The sequence below is a fragment of the Talpa europaea genome (genome assembly GCF_964194135.1).
Source record: "Talpa europaea genome assembly, chromosome: 12".
NCBI classification, from domain to species: domain Eukaryota; kingdom Metazoa; phylum Chordata; class Mammalia; order Eulipotyphla; family Talpidae; genus Talpa; species Talpa europaea.
The window spans coordinates 68182418-68202252 of record NC_140079.1 but is presented as its reverse complement, the minus strand read 5'-3'; the positions used below and the strand labels follow the sequence as shown (position 1 = coordinate 68202252).

General features: G+C 45.2%; 1 protein-coding gene across 1 annotated transcript in view; it reads left to right on the top strand.

The window, feature by feature from the left end:
- LMX1A (LIM homeobox transcription factor 1 alpha) overlaps nt 1-19835 on the top strand; it is a gene marked incomplete at both ends in the record, with an annotated part of 145494 nt that overhangs the window by 102109 nt on the left and 23550 nt on the right. The window contains one exon of the mRNA XM_084249158.1: nt 7110-7342. Coding sequence (XP_084105284.1) covers nt 7110-7342 — 233 coding nt within the window. The remainder of the gene's footprint in view (nt 1-7109; nt 7343-19835) is intronic.

The window sequence follows — 19835 nt, the reverse complement described above, 5'->3', positions numbered from 1 at the left end:
GCTCGGTCTCTCTCTGGCTGGGCTTCCTCGGGTCTTCCAGGGCGCAACACTAGCCTATATTTCTGCCTATACCTTGAAAACAGTGACTCTCCAGATTTCTCAGTGAATGGGGTTCCGGCAAGAATTGTCTCATTTCCCAATCTTTCTGGAGTCAGAGTAGACTCTTGCATGGCACTGTTGGGTCAAAGAAGGTCTCTTACATCTGAGAAAAATGAGGCTGCAGAAGCTTACCTAAGTTACACTGATTGCTTGAAAGTAGAGGGGGCTGCCAACTCAGGCCCCCTCACCTAACCTAAAAGTTGTGCATCTGATGGCTGTACAAAAAGAGATGTAATTAGGCCTGGGGTGGAATTTCAGCCAGGCTCTATCTTCCTGCTTGGTAGTGGGAGTGGGGAAAGGGCAGAGGAGGAAAGGATGGAAAAGCAGAGAAAAACACCTAAGATTTTGTGACTTCCAGTCTAAACCAAGCAAATGGGTCTCTCCCATGCCATTCTAGCTGTTTGCCTCCTACACAGCCCACACACACCCTCCTGTGGACATTTGTTTAGAGCCTGCTGCCTGCTAGAAAATGTGAGCTCACCCCAGAACCCTCTCCACTGTGGGCATTCAATAGAGGAAGGAGAGGTTGTAACCAGACAGGCACTGGCTGCTTCCTCATCAGTATTATGTTCATTTTATAGGTGAGGCAATTGTATGTAAAGAAGAGACAAGGAATCCTTTTGTGGGTAGGGAACTTTTCATAATGTGGAAGAGTTGAGAGGTGTTGTGTGTGCCTGGAAGAGCTGGGCATTTCTGGAAACCATGCCTAGCGAGCTTTCCAGGGCACAGCCAGTCTGCAAGACTCTGAACCCAGAGTGAGGTCTCATTAGCATTCAGAGGGGGAAGTAGCCATGGCAGACACCATCCAGGGTATTGGGAAGAGACAGGCTGTGTTTTAATTACAACCTGGACTTTTGAACAAATCCGTTTCTCTGCTTGTCTGAGCCTTAGAGAAAACAACTTGTGGGAGGTGTGCCGTCAGCAGCTGGGTCCACAGTGGTGTCTGTACAGCTGTGTACACATCTGGCACACAGGTGGTGGACTGCAGGCACCTTTTCTCCTTGGGTTGCTGTGGGGTTAGTGAGGGTGGCAAAAGCCAAGGTCAGAAGGTGAGTCTCACTGGTCTTTACACGGGACAGGGAGAGCCGAAGGAGAAAAAGGAGAGACACAAGGCTGCCCCCCTTCTTCCCAGTCTGTAGTCCCCACTGACCATGACCATTTCAGGACTGGAGCCCAGACAACTCCCGCCACGTCCTCCAGCCACGCCTGAGTCAACATAGTGGGCTTTCTTTGTTGAGCCCACCCTCGCACTCCCTTCTCCAACTCGGGGGCAGATTTGGAGTGGGGGTGAAATTACGAAGGGAGGAGAAAGAAGAGATTAGCAGGGTAGAAGTTAGACAAGCACAGATGCCACCACCTGCAGCCGTAGATTCTCAAGTGCTTGTTGGCTCCCAGGGAGCATTCGCCGTGAGTCTATTTAATGTCCATTCCAGGCGGTGGGAGGAGAAGGAGGGCTGGGGACAAAGGGCCTTTGACTGGCTCCTGGAAAGCATTGATTAGTTTGCTCAGGTTGGCAAACACTGACGAGGGGCTGGGGCCAGGGATGAACTGGGAGGATTTTATGCTCAATTCATGGCATCTAGTTTGGGGGGTTGTAAAGGCAAATGTTTAAGAAACTGGGGTGCCCTGATGTTGAGCCATAGAGAGAATAACCACACTGGGTGGCTGGAAGAAGGGAGAGGGTGGCAAAGGACTATGAGTACCCGGAGTTTGGATTTTGGGGCCGTGGCATACATTAGTAGTGGTGAAAGGGTTCTATAGCCCCTTGGACTGTCCCCCAATCTTACCTCCCTGGCAGAAGTTGAGAGAGAGGGAGGAAAGCTCTTTAGGATTGGTGTTTTTGAGGTGCTTCTGAGGGCCAAGGCAGGAAGGATTGGTGTGGGGGCCCGGGACCCAGGCTGAGCGTGAAACAACACAGCACTTTGGAAACCCGGCTGTGCTGGAGTCATCTGAGGCTGTCCTCTGTCCTGGGGGACGGTCCCCTAGTGGATTCATGGAAGGCAGCTTCTTCCTCTTCTCCAAGCCTTGGATTCCTTCACTCAAAGAGTTGAATGGCCTCCCTTTTTTTGGGTGCCAATCTATCTGTATGTAACACCACCTTGGGGACCTCTCCTTCGCTTCGTATTCCCTCCATGCTCAAAACTCTTCCCTTCTTCTAGGAAGCTTCCAAGAAAAACACACTGCACATGTGTAGACTTAAAGTCATGAACTAGCACAGTCTCAGAGCTGGGGCGTGATTCAGCTCTACAAGCGCACTGTGGTTTGACGCCATTCAATTTTGTATTCGAGCAACCTTGCTTCATGTCATTCCTATGTTCTATGTCCCATAGGTACCTCCTTATGGTTTGACATTATTTATCTGCTCGTTTGTTTGTTTGCTGTCTCTTTTACAGAATGGAAGCTCTGTGAGGCTGGGGAGGGTGTTGAGGACTTTGTTCTGTGCTACCTTTTGCCTATAATAGTGCCTGATAAATAACAGACACTCAGATACCTTTGAATGCAGCCTGGTGGAGGCTTCTTTTCCTCCCCTCCCTGTTAAGATGGAGTGTAGTGGATGGTGGCTATTTTTAAACAATGGAAAGAATGTATAAGAAGAAGACTAAATGGGTGAATAATGTGAGAAGGAGTTTTGAGATGGGATTGGCCACACACCAGCCATCATCATGGTTGGCCTGTCTACAGGAAACTGGTCTTCAGTTATGTATGTTTCCTCAGCTCCTGCCAAGGTGGGGCTCAGCAGCAGCTCCCTGAATGTGTCTATCTTGTGAAGAGAGAAAGGGTAGAGCTTTACAGACTCACTCTACCCTCTTGCCACCAACCTCGCCCCACACCATCTGAGCTTCCCATGCGTATTGATTCCTCTGGTATTTGGGGATAAATAGAGTGTTTCTGAGAGAGGCCACCCTTCCCCAATATACTACTCCTTTAAAAAAGAAAATATTTTGAAAACAGCAAAATGAATGCTAAAATGAGTAAACCCCAGAAATACTTTGAGTATACTACCTCCGTGCTTATTACCAAAGACTCTGACAAAGGCAGTTACATTATGATGAAGCAATTTAACAAAAAGGAAAAAGAAACAAAGAGATTTGCTTAGATTTTAGGTCTTTCACAGACTCCCTGAAGTACTGTTGATCCAGAGTGACAAGAAAGAGTCACCTTTATTTGGCCCTACTGCTGTTTCAGAAGAGAGTGGGCATGGAAGATCTATGGATCCATGGATCAAAGCAAACCAACTTGTACTGAGTGCTCCAGCCTCGGCGTGGAGCGGGCTACACCATGTAGGTTTGCGTGATTACACTGCATGACGTTCACACAATAAAATGGCCCAGTGAGCCGTTTCTCAGAACATATCCCTGTTGTTAAGTGATGCATGCTTGTATATAAATACTCCATAGGCCTGTTCTTGAACTACAAGTGGTTGGCAAGATAAGTTATAAACATGGGGATAGTTAAATCTGAAGGCGAGATAAAGATATTTGAAGTTAACAATAGGAGGCAATGCTCATAGGACTCTTAGAGCTGGAAGAGATGGTCTGGCCTGATGTCGTCAACAGCAGTCAGAGATAAGGTTCCTAGGGGAGTTTTTGAGGACAGCTATCCTCAGAGCTGCCAGAGCCCCAGGCCTTGAATCCTACCTCTCTTTGTGCCTGAAGCCTTCCCAGAAGGCTGAATGACCCGATGGACAGTTCATGGGAAAGGCGTCCAGAGGAGGGGCAGGTTCTCCAGACTGGGAGGTGGGATTCAAGAAGGTGAGAGCTGCTGTACTGAAGGGTGGGTGGATTTGACAGCTTAAACAGAAGAACTTACCAGGAATGTGGATAGATACAGAGGTAGGAAACCAGGAACATTGCGTGCAGGAGAGGTGACAATCACTGTCTGCCAACCCGGACCATCAGGCTCCCGGGACCCCATCCCCAGACTTCCCCATCTCCAACTTGGTGATCCTGCTCCCTCCCCTCTGCCTTCCCAGCTGCTGCCTGGGTGCTGACTCTTAGCTGCTCAGCCCCCTTCTCCCTTCATTTCTCTGACTTCACTTCCACCCCACCTCGCATGCTGTCAGAGTTCCTTTACTTAAACAGGGCTCTCATCCTGTTAGGAATTGTTCAGCAGTGGGCCTCCCTGGTGGTGCAAAGGCTTAAGTCGCAGCACTGTGAAGCTATCTGCAGCCACTGCAGCACAAGTTTGATCCCCGGTCAGGGAGCTACCCACATGGCGCAGCAGACCTCTCCTAACTCGCCCGCTGCTCCCCTCAGCAGTGTATTTCAGTGGACCCTCCTGTTCTGCTCCCCACTGTCTCTGATGAATCCTCTCACTCCACCCCCTCCACCCAGCATCTCAGACCTGTACCCAGTTCTTGTATACATAAATAAATAAACCTTTAAAAGAAAAAAAAAAGAACTGTTCAGCGAGTCCCTGTTGCAGGTCAGATGACGTCCAGCCCAGTGTGCAGTTTGGCGCCAACTGCCCCCCTGCCTCAGGCCCTCTGCCTCCAGCCTAGGGGGACACACTGAGCTCTGTGGTCCCAATGTACTTTCACAACTTCAGGCCTCCTCTGTATATGCCATTCCCTCTGCAGGGAATCCCCTCCTCTGACCTTTTATGTTGCCAACCTGCCTGCCTTCCCTTTTCCTTTGACCAAGGTTATTTGAAGGCATAATAATAAAATGCATCCCCTGCTCGCTCCCTGACAGGTGACTGGCTCCTCCTCGGGGCTCCTGTAGCTCTCTGCTTTCATTATTTGAGCCTCTCTGTCTCTGCCAGTAACCCAAACTCATTTCTGGAAGGGATTTTCTCTTATTCACCTTCACGTCACTAGTACCTCTGGCTTTGGCTTGGCACATATAGACACCTCTGAGTGGTTTGTTCAAAATAAATGAAAGGATGTGTAATGAAGAATAGAACTGGACTTTTTCTGGTGAACTGAATGTCCTATATACACATGTTGGTTTCTGGTGATGTGCACTAGAAACTTCTATAATGTAAAAGTGCAGTGTTACTTTAATTAAACATCATTTAAAAAAAATGATTGGAAATGAAATGAGTTTAGTCCTGAGAGAGAGAGAGAGGCTGCATCTGTTGGAGGTCAGGCTGGGAAATTGGAAGGCAGTCTGTTTCTCAGAAACCAGATTACACACCCAATGTCCTGGGGAACGTGTGAAAAATTCACATTTGCGGCCACACCCTAATAGGAGTGCACCTGGACATTTTTGTTGTGTTGAAATAACAAGCTCTTCCAAGGACTGGAACGGCTTGCCTGGCACACATGTATGGAGCCCCCTGGGGGACACTGTGTCACACCCACGCCCAGTGCACCCGGGGCATCAGCTCTGACTGCTTTTGGTACCCCCACGCTTTGCTCAAGCCTTTGAGAGAGTAACTCAACTGGATGCTTTCATTGGCTGTTTGAAGGAATAAATCGTCTGGATTTAAAGTACAGTTGGTCCTTAAACAACCTGGGGGCCACTGACCCCACACAGTCAAAAAGTCACATATAACGTTGACCCCCCCAGATTTAACTAAAGTTGTTTTGGGGAGGGATTGATCTCAGGACTCCTTTCCTCCCATCTCTATATACCCAAATCAGAGGATGCCCAAGTGCCTTATAATCAATCCTCCTCATTTGGGGCTCCACGTCCTTGGATTCCAACTAACATCTGTGATTCCTGGAGCCCATGAATGTGGGCTGTGGGTGGTGGTCTTTGTTTTTTCTTTTTTTTTAATTTATTTTTTACATCAGTGTTCATTTTTTTTTTAAAGATTTATTTATTTATGCAAGCACTGGGTACAGTCAGAAGCACGGGAGAGTGAGAGAATTCACCAGAGCCAGAGCAGAGAGCAGAGCAGGCAGAATGACGAAGTACACCGCTTAGGGGAGCAGTGGGCACGGAAGAAGAAGTCTGCGCGCCATGTGGGACCCTTGCCCGGAGGCAGGGGATCGAACCGGCGCTGCAGAGGCTGCGGGCAGCCTAGCAACCCAGCACCCAACTGCTGCGCCACTGGGGAGGCCCCAGTGTTCATTTTTAAACAATATTTGCTTTCCCGCCTCCTCGGGTATAGTCCCATAGAGTTTCCTTCCCCAATGCACCTGTGCACCATCACCTCAGTCCCCTGTGCTCCTCCCTCCCTCCTTCTGATCCCTCTCCCTCCTCCTCCCCTGCACGATGTCTCTGATTTGTAATTCTCTGTTTTTGTTTTGTTTTGTGTTGTTATTATTTTTTACACTAATGTCTTATTTGGTTCCCCTATATTCCTCCTGTAAGTGACACCATCCGATATTTTTCTTTTTCTTTCTGGTTTATTTCACTGAGCATGATCCCTTCCAGCTCCATCCATGTTGCTGCAAATGGCATGAGTTTATCTTTTTTTTTAAGATTTATTTATTTATACATACAAGAATTGGGGTTCAGGCCAGAGTTGTGGGGGGTGAGAGGATTCACCAGAGGCAGAGTGGGGAACAGAACAGGCAGATTGACCAAAGTACACTGTTGAGGGGAGCAGCGGGCGAGACAGGAGAGCTCTGCTGCACCATGTGGGTAGCTCCCTGGCCGGGGATCGAGTTCTGATGCTACAGTGGCCACGGCGAGCTTCATAGGTTGCGTCTTAACTTAACCCCTTTGCGCTACCAGGGAGGCCCATAGTTTATCTTTTTGGATTGCTGAGTAATATTCCATGGTGTATATGTACCACATCTTGATCCAGTCATCTATTTTTGGGCATTTGGGTTGTTTCCATAGCTTACCTATTGTAAATAGTGCTGGAATAAGCATAGGGGTATGGGTGTTCTTTTGAATCAATGTTTTTGTGTCCTTTGGGTGGGTGGTGTTCTGAGTACAAGTGGGCCCTTGCAGTTCAAAGCCATGTTGTTCAAGGGTCAGCTGCTATTCTAGTCCAAACTCACTCATCCCAGGCATCTAGTTTCCTTCTGCTATTGTCCTGAGGGGAGACCTGGGTCTGGCCCAGTGGGGCCATCATCACAGACCTTGCTTCTCTTTCTCCCCTGCTACCAGGCTGTTTGCTGTCAAATGTGGGGGCTGCTTCGAAGCCATCGCACCCAACGAGTTTGTCATGCGGGCCCAGAAGAGCGTGTACCACCTGAGCTGCTTCTGCTGCTGTGTCTGCGAGCGGCAGCTCCAGAAGGGCGATGAATTTGTCCTGAAGGAGGGGCAGCTGCTTTGCAAAGGAGACTATGAGAAGGAGCGGGAGCTGCTCAGCCTGGTGAGCCCTGCAGCCTCAGACTCAGGTGAGTGTGCTGGGGGAGACCCGAGAGGCGGAGTCCGTGTGGCTTTCTCCCTGGAGGGCCAGGCCCAGGCCAGCCCTGCTGCATGGCAAGGCCCTCTGTGCATTCTAGGCACTTTCTTTGTAAGCTGGGGGTAATCTCTTCTCAGTCAGATACTGCTGAGATGCTGCTGTGTAACAAATTACCCACACATTTGATTCACCTGTTCATGAGACTTTGCATTCACAGGGTAACTCTGCTTTAGGCTGACGGTCTTTAAGTCAGCTTGAGCCCCCTTCCCAAGAATCTGTGAGATCCAGGGCTGGGTGGGGGCGATAGCCATGTGACCTCACTAGACCTTGCACTGCCAATTCCGGTGCCGCTCCAACCCCCCTCACCCCTCTCCCTGGGCCCTCTGTACCCTCCCCTGCCCATGTCTTCAGTCCCTTGGGAGCCCTAGGCCCCTCCCCCTCTACACCCAGCCTGCTGGGCTCTAGCGCATATCAGTCCCTCCGCTCACTTGCACATCTTAAAGTTTTATTCACTCTCTCCTTTTCTCTCTGCTGTTGCTAGAATGTCCTTTAAGCTTTTCTCTAGGGGCTGTTTCATCCAGGGAGATGGTCATTCTCAGGCACTGGGTGAGCATACCCTTTCATGTCTCCTGACCAGACATTTATCTGACTTTATTGTGGGTGCTTGTTTGGTTGTTGGCCCTTCTTGCCAGCATGCTGAACCCCATGAGGGACAGTGCATGTTGTTTTTTTACCTTGGTGTCCTCTGGGCTTTGCACTGACCTGGACTACAGAGGGCACTTGCTAAAATCTATTTGAGAGAATGAATAAAGGAGTGAAACAAAAGCTTTGTTATGTGATGCTTGGGTCCAAGAGCTTTGGAGGCAGAGGTGGGGTACATCGTCTCACTGGCTGCCCCACTGAGATCTGTGTGACTTCGGGCAAATCTCTGAACCTCTATGAGCCTTGATTGTCATGATTATAAAATGGGGATGATCACACCTACCCAGTAGTTTCATTTGAGGAAGTAAAAGAGTGAATGCCTATTGCAAGCCCGTGTTCCATAAATGCTGGCATGGCTGGTGTTAGGGTGCCTCTTCACCCAGGGTGTTCTGCTTCCCGTTGGTCTTCCTTCCCTCACTCTGCTTGCAGCTGACAGCAGGACAATCCCAACTCCTGTTTGGTTCACTGGGTGTAAGTTTTCTGATTTGTTTGAATTTGAGGAACGTTTCTTCTTGCCTGGAGCACTGCACTGATATATTGCATTATCTCCTCCTCCTGGGGTGACTGGCCCTGTCTGAGCAGGGCTCATGGCTTCCTTTTGGTATAAGGCTGGCTCACCCTGTCTTCCCTTTTAGGTGTCTGGTGCCTACCTAATTAGGTCTCCTCCCCAGAATACTGCATATTCTTCAAATTCCCAAAGGACTTAGGTGCTACAGGGATCAGAATATCAGCCTGGCCTTAGAAGGACATGCTTGCCCAGAGGGACATACCATTCCCTCTGATACGAAAATAAACACTGTGGTCTAGGCTTTCTTGGTACACAGTTGTGTGGGGTTTCGTTGCTGAGTTATCCAATTACAGATTTAATTGGCTACAAGCTCAGTATGAAGCAATGGTAGGATGCCCCTTTTCCTTGGCTTCCCTTCCCCCATCGCGTGCAAGCACCAAAAGGAAAAAAGCAACATTAGCAGAAGTGTAATGTTCAGAGCAAGGACACTGCTGCAGGATCTCTTTTCTGAGCACATTTCCCCCAATCTGTTTAGTTCAGAGCATTTTTGTTTGGGGCCAATATTGACAAACTGAAACATTCTACTTCATTCAGTCATGTCTTCATCCGGTAGACATATCTTGAGTGTTTGCTTGATGTCTGGCATGGATTTATATGAATAACAAGAATGGTGTGGGTGTGAGGAAGTGTCAAAACCACATCAAATGAAGGAATCGTAGATCTTTGGGTTAGAAAAGTAGACTAAATGAGGACATGATCTTGGCTGTCAGTGGTTGGATTAGAACTCTTTTTAGTTCTAACTTCAGAGAGCAGAATTAGAATTCATTCCTTCAATTACTTAACAAAAGTGCGTACTTACACTATAGATAGATAGCTAAAGGAAAGCAAATTTGACTCAACATAAGGAATGTTATGATGTCACTCTGATGATCCATTCTAACAAAGTTTAATTACTCGAGGTTTGGACCCCACCCACCAGACTTGTAGAAACTCCTATTGATGAGGTGGGAGCGGAGGATGTTTTTAGACTTCTTGAAACTTGATCATTGTTTTTGCCACTTAAAATGAAACCAGAATAAAATATATTGCCGTACCACTCATTTTGTCAATTATATAAATGCTGCCTGTCTTGCATCACACCTTAGTTTGTGTGCCAAAGCCTGTCTTGCTAATTAGAGAATGTACTTGTAGAGAACAGGGCTGTAGCTTTTAATTCCTTTGTTTCCTTAATAGGAGCTGAATAAATGATCAATAAGAACCTCATGAGTTGAATTAGATCTTCCAAGAAAGAAGTCCACCTCATATTTGGGGTTTACAGAAAGCAAACAATTTTAGGATCTGTCTTAGTACAAATATAATTTCTCCTCTGGTTTCTGTGCTGTTTTTACATATTGTTAGTGCTTGATAAATATTTGTTGAGTGAATGTTTGAGTAGGCTGTCATTAGGTTTTTATCAATGACTTGGGTAAAGACAGAGGGCAGTTTCATTCGATTTGCAGATGACACAATCCAGCAGGAAACGCTGACATGGTACTGATACTCTCAATGTTCAAAAAGAGTTTGACAAGCCTACAGAACAGCACAAGAGGAAATCTAACCATTGGTTCCCAAAATTTGAAGGTAATTATATGGAAGGTATTATATGGATAGGGTCTGTTTTGATGAAATTTAATGAGGGATTGTAGTTGACCATAAAGTCTATAGGAACCCATGGGACATACACTGCATTAATAGAAATATGTTGTCCCTATCGTGTAAGTACAGTTCCACTATTGTTTTGCATCAGTCAGAGCACATTTAGGATATTGGGCCTAAGTTTGAATAGCAGATTTTAGGGTGTCTCTAACAAAATGGGAAGAGTATTATGGAAAGTGATTAGCTTGGTAAATAATAAATACTTAGCTTTTTAAAAATCAGGCTATAAGACATCTGAGAGTCACACCCAAGGGTGCAGGCCCACATTCTGAGGGTGAAATGACAAATTTCGTTCAGTATAGATTAGATCTGTGTGCTACAGTGTGCAGATTAGACTGTGTTTATAGGAAGTGAACCAGTTCCTTTAACTTTTTAATTTCAGGAGGAAAGCTGGATCAGTGATCTCTAGGGCTACTTAAATCTAGGCTTCTAGAATCTTTGATGCTGGTTTTCTGACTTACACCAAAGCACATACACATTTGTAATCATATGGGACACCAAACTCAGGAGATGTTCTGTGCCTGGATCTCCACCCACTGAGGCCAAACAAGTCTCTTTTGTCTTGCTCCCTGCTTGACCCCAAGCAGCCTCTCAAACTGAGGAAAATCTCACAATTTTCCTGGAGTTTCTTGGGCAGGTTGGATCCCTGGGGTCTCCAGTGCATCAGTAGGCCTATGACTACTTCCTGCCTGAGCTCTTTTCCTCGAGCAGAGAGTCCTAGGCTTTTGCCATTGGTAGGCACCTCAGCTTTTATCCAATTCCTACTCCCAGCAAATGTCAGCCAGCTTCTGTGGAAGCCCTCTGACCATGGTGGGGGGCTCTCAACCTTAAATTCTGAGTGTGGATTGTTAGAATTGTTGTATTGAGCCCCAGTGCCTATCTTGAGGTATGACCTCAGTCTTGGTCGAGGTTCTACTTTCAGGAACCCCCAAGTCAGTTTCCCTAATGTGTGTCTTCGATTGAAGACCAAAATCTTCATATTCCATCTTTGCTTTTCCTTTCTCTTTCTTACCCTTCTACTAACTATCCCTTAAAAGATACTTTTGTTGGGCTTCCCTGGTGGTGCAAGGGGTTAAGTCGCAGCACTATGAAACTATTGGCAGCCACTGCAGCATGAGTTCCATCCAGGGAGCTACCCACATGGCGCAGCAGACCTCTCCTGTCTCACCAGCTGCTCCCCTCATCAGTGTATTTCAGTATATTCGCCTGTTCTGCTCCCCACTTTGTCTCTGGTGAATCCTCTCACCCCCTCCATCTCTGGCCTGCACCCCAACTCTTGTATGCATAAACAAATAAATCTTAAAAAAAAGATACTTTGTTCTCTGTCAGTATACTACCATTTTTTAAAGACTATATCAGCCAGAAGGGGATACAATCTTCCATCTGTGGTCTGAACTATCCCAATGCTATTATCACTACTTGTCAGGGATGTCAGGGACATCATATTCTATTGATGTGACCCATGGGCCATTAGCTTTTTTGACTTTGAAACTGGGGTAACTGGAGGCAATCATGATTTCCTGGTGGGTCCATGTTGCATTTCTTAATTATCTACCCCCCTTCACATCTTAAAAGTAAGAATTAGTCACCTAAAAGTAGCAACTTAAAAAAAAAAACTTTTAAAATAGTATTTTAGATTTCCAGAAAAATTTCAGTTTCCCTGAAATTCCCATCTGATCTTCATCCAGCTTCCAATGTTAACACCTTACATTTTAATATACATTTTGATCAATGTACTTTGTCAAGTAAGTTAGCATTGGTATAGCACTACAAACTAAATTATAGACCATATGATTTCATGAGGTTTTCCTCTAGTGTCTTTATCTACTCCAGGATCCAATCTAGGATACCCATGTTGCACTTTGTTTTATCTTATATATTTATGTTAAACTACCTTCCTTTTTTAATTCATTTTAGGGGTTACTCGGGTAAGTAGAGTCAGAATTTCTTTTTTTTTTTTTTTTGCCTTTCCAACTTTATCATTTTTGTTTTATTTTCTTTCATCATCTCTCACCATAGGATGAAACTGATTTTTTTTTCTTGTTTATTTGGAGTTGGCTTGTTTTATTTTTTAAGGTTTTTTTCCCTGAAGAAACCAGAATGTATTTTGGATTATGCCTCAAATTTATACCTCAGCGATCATTTCTCTCAGGGTTCAAACCCTTGTATCCCTTGGTTCTCCCTTAGTCCGACTGAAGTTCAAGAGTGGCTGGCCCGCCCTCCTTCCCTGCATCTTCTGAGAGTTGAAGCTGTGAGCAGGGAAGGCAGGGCTTTTTCTGATGCTCTACATTTCTAAAAGGCTGCTCAGAGGAAGCCTGGGTCATTAAGCCCCATTCATGAGGCTCTCTTTCTGCCAAGAAGGTTTAAAGTTTGGGTTAATAGAGCAGTTCTGTGGCTTTTGTGTGTCAGGGTTGTCTGGACTGAATTACAAGGCTTATGCATTTTGTCCTTGCATCTTGCACTCACCTGGCCCAAGTCTTGTGCCAGGTGGCTTGTAGCATGTGGCAGGTGCTCAGCACATGTATGCTTATTGTATGAGTGAATGAACTTTGTTCATGTCAGCCTCTGGGGTCTGTGGCAGAGAATCAGCACCCCCACTTTCCAGGATGACTCCTTCTTATGTCACTGGTGTAGATTGCCCACAAGTCCTGGAGCTTGTGGGTCCTGCTTCGTTCTTAATTTTCCACAGGAAGTGGGATATTCGCTGCTGCTTTGGGTGATCCAGATGGCTTTCTTGTCACTCTCACTGTGTAGTTCTTCTCTTTCTCTGAGTCGGGTTCATCGCCACTGGTATTTAGACCTTCATTTTAATTTCCTTTTGCAAACTTAGAAATAATTTTAAAAAATTCATTACAGAAGTATTTCATTCAACCCATCTTGGAGTTCTTCTTGTTCTCCAATAAATTAGAGTAGAGAGACGACAGTTACCTTGTGAGTGTTGGGAAATGCTGGACTGTCCTATGGGATTATTTTGTCAGTTCATAGTCGTGAATTTTAAAATGTCAGATATGAAAGCAAAAGGCAGCAGGAGGCCTACCTGAAGAAGTCTCCTTCTCCATTTTGTGCTGCAGAAAATTTGGACCTAACGTTAGAGAGGTGTCAGCCTGAGTCTTGCCTACACTCACAAGCAGTGTGACCTTGGGAAAGTTATTTGCCCCTCCAAACACTATTTCCTAATCAGGAAAACATGGATCATAATTACTCTGCTGTAGGTTTCTGTAAGAATATAAAGAGGAATGCATATCAAACACGGGTTGACGTCCAATAATTGTCAGGAATCATTGTTATCTCCTGGTGCAGGCATGAGTGTACCTCTGGGCAAGCCATGGCTCATAAACTTATTTCTCCAAAGATCCATTCACAAATGTCTCATCTTCTGTCTGCTTTTCTCTGTTAGAGGCTTCTCAATAACTGAGCTGGGGGTAGTGCAGAGAGAGGGTCTGTCCTTTTGGGTGCGGGCACGTGAACCTGGGATGGGCTGATTCATAGATGGCCTGCAGGACTCTAGGGTGCTCTCCTGTCTGAGCATCGTAGCTGGCCTTGCATCCTGCAGAGCCAGGGCAGAAAACAAGGAGGCGATAACCTTGCAGTCACTTTTTAGACTTAGTGGGACTCATAAGCAAGAATGGGAAGGTTGTGTTGAACACAGCTACCATTCTTTTATAGGCAGGAAACCAAGATTTTGAGTAGTTTTGATTTGAGTTCTTTTGAATGCCCAAGTGAATGCTTATCCTGAACACATTTTTCTGGAATGTTTTATCCTGGGGGTTTCTCTGTGCCTCTTGGTCTGAGAATGGTGGTATATCTCCCATCTTTGAATAAATTGGTTTTGGAGTGGATTTTACTTCTCTCTTGCAGTTGAGGAAGGACACTTACCTGTTACCCACTGGTGAGTGTGTTGTATTCCTGAATAGGCCATTAGCATTGCTTTGTGACAGTTACAATCTATGTTCTTCCAGGTGGCCACCTTACCAACCTTTTATTCAACAGGTTTTTTTTTTCTTTTTTTTTTTGTGGGACCCTTACCGGCAGCCAGGGAACGAACCGGTGCTGCAGAGGCTGCGGGCAGCCTCGCAGCCCAGTGCTCAACTGCTGCGCCACCAGGGGAGGCCCTCAACAGGTATTTTTTTATAGATACCTGACCTGTGTCAGGCTCAGTCCTAGATGCTCTGTTTTAGTTGCAGGAAAAGAAGGGCAGAGGAGTCAGTGAACACTGAGCAGTGAAATTGAGAAACACTTCTAAAAGTCAACCTGTCAATTTCAGGGGAACAGTAGAGTCAACTTGGTATTTTAACAGGACTGAGAGATGGGAAGAGAGACATAGCTTGGAGGTGGTGTCACTCTTTCCCTAAAAAAAGGGTGGGGGGAGATGAGCCATTAAAAAAACAAAACAACTTTGAGTAGGTATATAAATACATGGATCCCATTACAGTGGTGGAGAAATACGTTTAAGTCATATCCCATATTTTCCTGTATAGCCATATTTTCAAAAGATTCTCTTCTACAACAGCCTTTTCCAAAAAACTTTAACTGCCACTCAGTACATGCATTTTTTTAATCATGACTTGATGGACACATTCATACGTGTGTGTGAAGTAAAAGTCTCAATACTTTGATGCAGTCACCGCTTACCTTTAGGTTCCTACTTCTGTTCTCTTTATTTTTTAGTTCTAGTTTTAGCCCACTCTATTCATTTCATAACCCGCTGATGGACCTGAAAAATACAGCTTCAAAGGATAATTACTTACAAATCTATCCCCAGGTTTTGGAATTGGTATAAAATCCTCAAATTTCAAGTCAGTTAATATGTTTTAATCTTCTACATAGAACCATATGTGTCAGGTCTGAGGAGAAGAACAAAGACACAGACGATGTCATCTGACTCCATGGGCTTGACGCCATGTGCGTGCAGTAACTGTTTTCTGCTTTATTGTTGCCAGCATTATTGCAGAGACAGGAAGAGCACACATATTTATAGCACGACTAGCACAAAGGTCTTCATGGGCATTTACTGACTTATTAATCTGGACTCTCTGGATAGTAGGTAAGAGGCAGTTATAATTGCTTGAGCTTTTCATGTTGTTTTCAAAATCAGCTTTTGTCTCTTGTTAGTATCATAACCATGAAATTGGCTACCAGCATTATTTGTTGCTGTCAGTCTCAGGCTCAGGTCTTCTGTTCTGAGCCTCCGTCTTCTCATGTATTTGTTTTGTCTTCATGTTGTAGATGGAGAAATAAGGACACAGGATACTCGAGTCAGGGATAAGCCAGAATAAGAACTTAATTCTACCAATTACCAAGTGAGGACACTTGATACTCAGCCTTTGCTGTAATTGTGACTTAGGTAAAGTTTATTTTTGGTGCTTGGAAAGTTCCAGGCAATGTATAGATTCAGACACTGTTTTACCTCTTTTTCATTGACTGTAATTTAACTTTAGATATGTGCTTACACTTAATAATTCTAATTAAAATAAATTATGAAAACCATCATTTAAAATCAATGCAGTAGCTTCAGAGCATCTTTAATATGTTATAGTATAATGTGTGTGTTCACTTCTCTTGCACAATCCTTGGAAGAAAGAAATCAGTCAAATGGATATCTGATAGTTGTGATTTTGCCATGAGGGTGATGATAACAATTTTCAAGCCCTTGCTCTGCACAAAGCATTGCCTTAAGCACTTTACATGAATTAGCTTACTTAACCTTCACATCAGGTTGATGAGGAAGGCTGTGTAATACTTATTCCTATTCTACAGATGAACCAGAGGAATGTGGAAAAATTAGTCATTTTCTTGAAATTCTATTATTAGTAGTCAAAAGAACCAGAATTCAAACTTATGCAGCTCAGCTCCAGAAGCTGCATCAGTGAGCATTACACTAATTGAGAAAAATGTGCATATAGCTTAAAACTGACCTCATAATTTGTCCTTGTATTTCCCTTGACAATTCTCCCCGGCTGGCTATGGTGGTACTTCAGGTGCTCGATACATCTTATTCTCTGCGACCCCGTCTGAAAACTTTTCACAAAAGCCATGAAAACAAGGTGATTTGAACTGATTTTATATTACCTTTCTGTTCTTACCTCCAAATCCTCCTTAATAATTAATTTTATTCCTTCTATATTACTAAGAGAAGAAGGTTGGGAGTATATCACTTTACTTCTCATGGACACCTCCTATAAGGAAGTAAGCTCTGAAGAATCCAAAGACAACTAGGTCTGTGAATGTCAAAGTATTTTAAAAGTGTGCAGAATGTAAAATCCTATGATTGGTTATTTTGTTTTGACAATAAACTTCTGCTTCCATGCCTTTTGAGATGGTAGTAGGAAAAACCAACTGTTTTTTTTTTTTTCAGATGAGAGGTATCAGCTATGCATACCATATCCCTTATTAATTAAATGAATAAAAGTACACAAGTGGAGTAAATCAATAGATATGAAAACTTCCAGCAGCTTTGATAGGCTGACCTGCAATGTACTGCCATCTGTCTTAAACCCACTCTCAGGAGAAAACACTCAGATTTGTCTTTCTAGTGAAGAAATTGTGTCTCTTTCCATCTTTCTGCTGGTTCCTCTTGGCTACATGGTGAGGCTTTGTAGTATAACTGGTGAATGTCAGGAATGTGATTTGAAAGTCTCTGACCATGCAAAGCACACCCTTGACTTTGACCTTCATTAGCTGAACTAAAGGACCAGAGACTCCTTTTTATTGTCATGTAGTATACATGGGGTGTGTTTGTTGTTGACATTATAGTTGTGAAGAAATATGTTGACATTATAGTTGTGAAGAAATATGTAGCCAAGTCTGTCAACTTTTAGATTTCTCACTCAGTGGTTTTCTGATGGATCTGAAGATGCTTTAGACAGCATGTTGAGCAAAAGGAAAACTCACCTCCAGTACTTCCCTATAGTCTGGAATTATTGTCCCAGAAACCCAGAGTTTAACTGGTGGATCAGGGCAAAAGCCAGGTTATGGCTTCCTCTGAGTACTTTGCTATTTGGTGCTATGATTGTAATGTGACAGCAGACTTGGTAATTTCAGAACCGTTTGGATTCTTAGTGGTTCAAATCCAAGTCTGTGCCAGTGGTTCAAGTCTACTGAGAGCCAGAAGCCAGCTGGTTTTTTACTGGTGATTCTCATCAGGGATTTCAGTTGCATGTGAGTGTGCACTGGTGGGACTGGTGGACCAAGCTGGTGTTCAAGCTAAGTATCCAGGAATCTCTTCTTAGGAATCTATAAGATTGGGGAAACAGTGGCTGAACCAATTTAGCATCTGTAGGAATTTTCAGAGTACCAACACTGGGCAAGGATTAGGTCTTGGGTGTTGGGGAATGTGCAGAAGTATATGAGATTTAAGTAATGAGCAAATGTTTTATCCCACAAGCTATGCAGCATCTATTGTAGGCACTGGGGTGTGGGCTCTGCTCTCCTGCCCCTTATATTCTAATGGAGAGAGATAGAAACTACGTGAATAGATAAGCAAAATAATATGCTGAAATGAGTGTTACTTTCAAAGTTATCATCTTATAAAACCTATTATGCATGTGAAAAATTACCCCTGTGGAATGGACTTGAGGATTTAATTGGTTTGGGGTGTGGCCTGGGTGCAGGTTTTTAGTAACGCTCCCTGGAGAATACAATGTGTAGCCAATGTTGAAAACCACTGCTCAGCACAAGGTGAAGCTCAGGGGGACAGATGTGGGGCCTCCGGATCAGCTGTCTTTCCAAAATGCAGAGCTTTGGTGCTAAACCAGGGAGATTCTGTAGTCAATACAGAGGGCAACTTTTTTCCCTCAGAGTGAGCAGGGTTGTGAGATTCAGCTAACAAAATCATTACATTCAAATTTCCAGTACACACAAAAAATCATTTTTGTGTCAGTTTGTCCCATGCAGTATAAAAATTATTGTTCATCAGAAATTCAGATTTAGCTCTGCATTTTGCATTTTATGTGGCAGCTCTCTGAATACTGAGTATCTGGGCGACTTATGGGGCACCACAGAGTATTGATTAGTGCTGGAGCTGATAAGGGTGTATGGATAGGTGATTGATGGTAATTAGGAAGGAAGGAGGAAGGGAGGGAAAGAAAGTAGAAAGAAAAGAAGAGAGGGAGGTAGGGAGACGGATAAGTAGATGGGTAGGTGGACGGATAGGTGGGTGGATGGATGAACAGGGAAGGATAGAAATAAATACATACGTGCATGATGGGGGGAAATGTATTTCTGTCCCAGGACATGGACTTCCCCTTCCATTGTGTGCTAGATAGACCAAGCCCTCCTCTCCACCCCCAAACCCCATGCAGGACCACCTCGCTTGGGTCTCAGTGAAAGGCTTCTGGGGGAACTTGGCAACTCCCTTGGCAACCCCCTCCTGCCTTTAGCTCACACAGTTTGAATTACCGCCCTGCTAGGCAGGAACCAGTTCCATTTTTTTCTTTCTCGCCTTCATTTTCCTTCTGAGCTCAGGCGCAGGGAAGGCGGGCGCCTCAGTGCCATCTAGTGCGCGCTGAGCCTGGGGCTGCATGGACCGCGCTGTGCAGCGCAAGGTGCACCCAGCCAACCGCCCGTGCGCATCTTGCCTCCTCTTCAAAGGCACTTTAGAAATATAAGAGGGAAGCGCAGAAACACACGGACGGACGGCAGTTTTATGAGAAAATGCAGATAAAGAGCCCGGCGGTAGGGCCATATGTTCCCCATAATCTCCAAAGCCGTCACTTCAATTAGAGCCTCCCCTGAGTTCTAATGCCCAATCCTGAGTAAACAAGCTGCTCTGAAAGAAGAACTCGGTTTCCAATTAAAAGTGTACTAACATTTCTCCTTCCCTTAATTCCCAGCTAGCAAAGCCCCGCGCGGGCGGAGGCGCTCCCGGGTCGCCGCGAGGTCGTGCTGGTCCCCGCCGCCCAGCGCCGCGCTACGTTCCCAGGTGACGTCAGGCGGCCCGGGATTAGGGCGCACCCCGCGCTCCCCCAACCGCCCGGAGTTAATTAAAAGTAATGCCATGGTAAATCCAGGCTCTCTTCTGGTGGAGCCGCGCCTTCGGGCAGCCTTGGAGAGAGGGCTTTCTGAAGCAGGTGCTGGGGATTTGTGTGTGTGCGTGTGTGTGTGTGTTTTAAAATAGGGTCATGTCGATTTTTGGAGGCTGAACTTTCCTTCCCTCTCACCCTCATGTCTCCACCCTTGCACTTGAACTTGTGAAGAGACAGACAGACAGACAGACAGACATCCCATGGGAACTACACCTTCCTTTTAAGTTCCCAGGCCTGTGAGTCCGGGCTTGGTTTTCCTCCTGGACTCTGATATTCTGAATATCACTACATATATCACTTAATGCATCCTCCTCCCCGCTCCTGCTCATTCTTGCTCCTTCATGCCCCAACTTTGAGAATTGTGAGGGCATAAATAAATGGTGGCCAGATGTGAGGTTGCTTAAATAGCAGGAAAGCAACTTAACACCTACTGGCATTCTTTAGGAGCTCTTTCCAGCACTGAATCTGAGCACTGCAGACCCTTACCCTCTGTATTATGGTCTTCTAAGAACTTGGTTTCGATTGATGTTTTCTGTTCAGCAGAACTGACTGAAAGT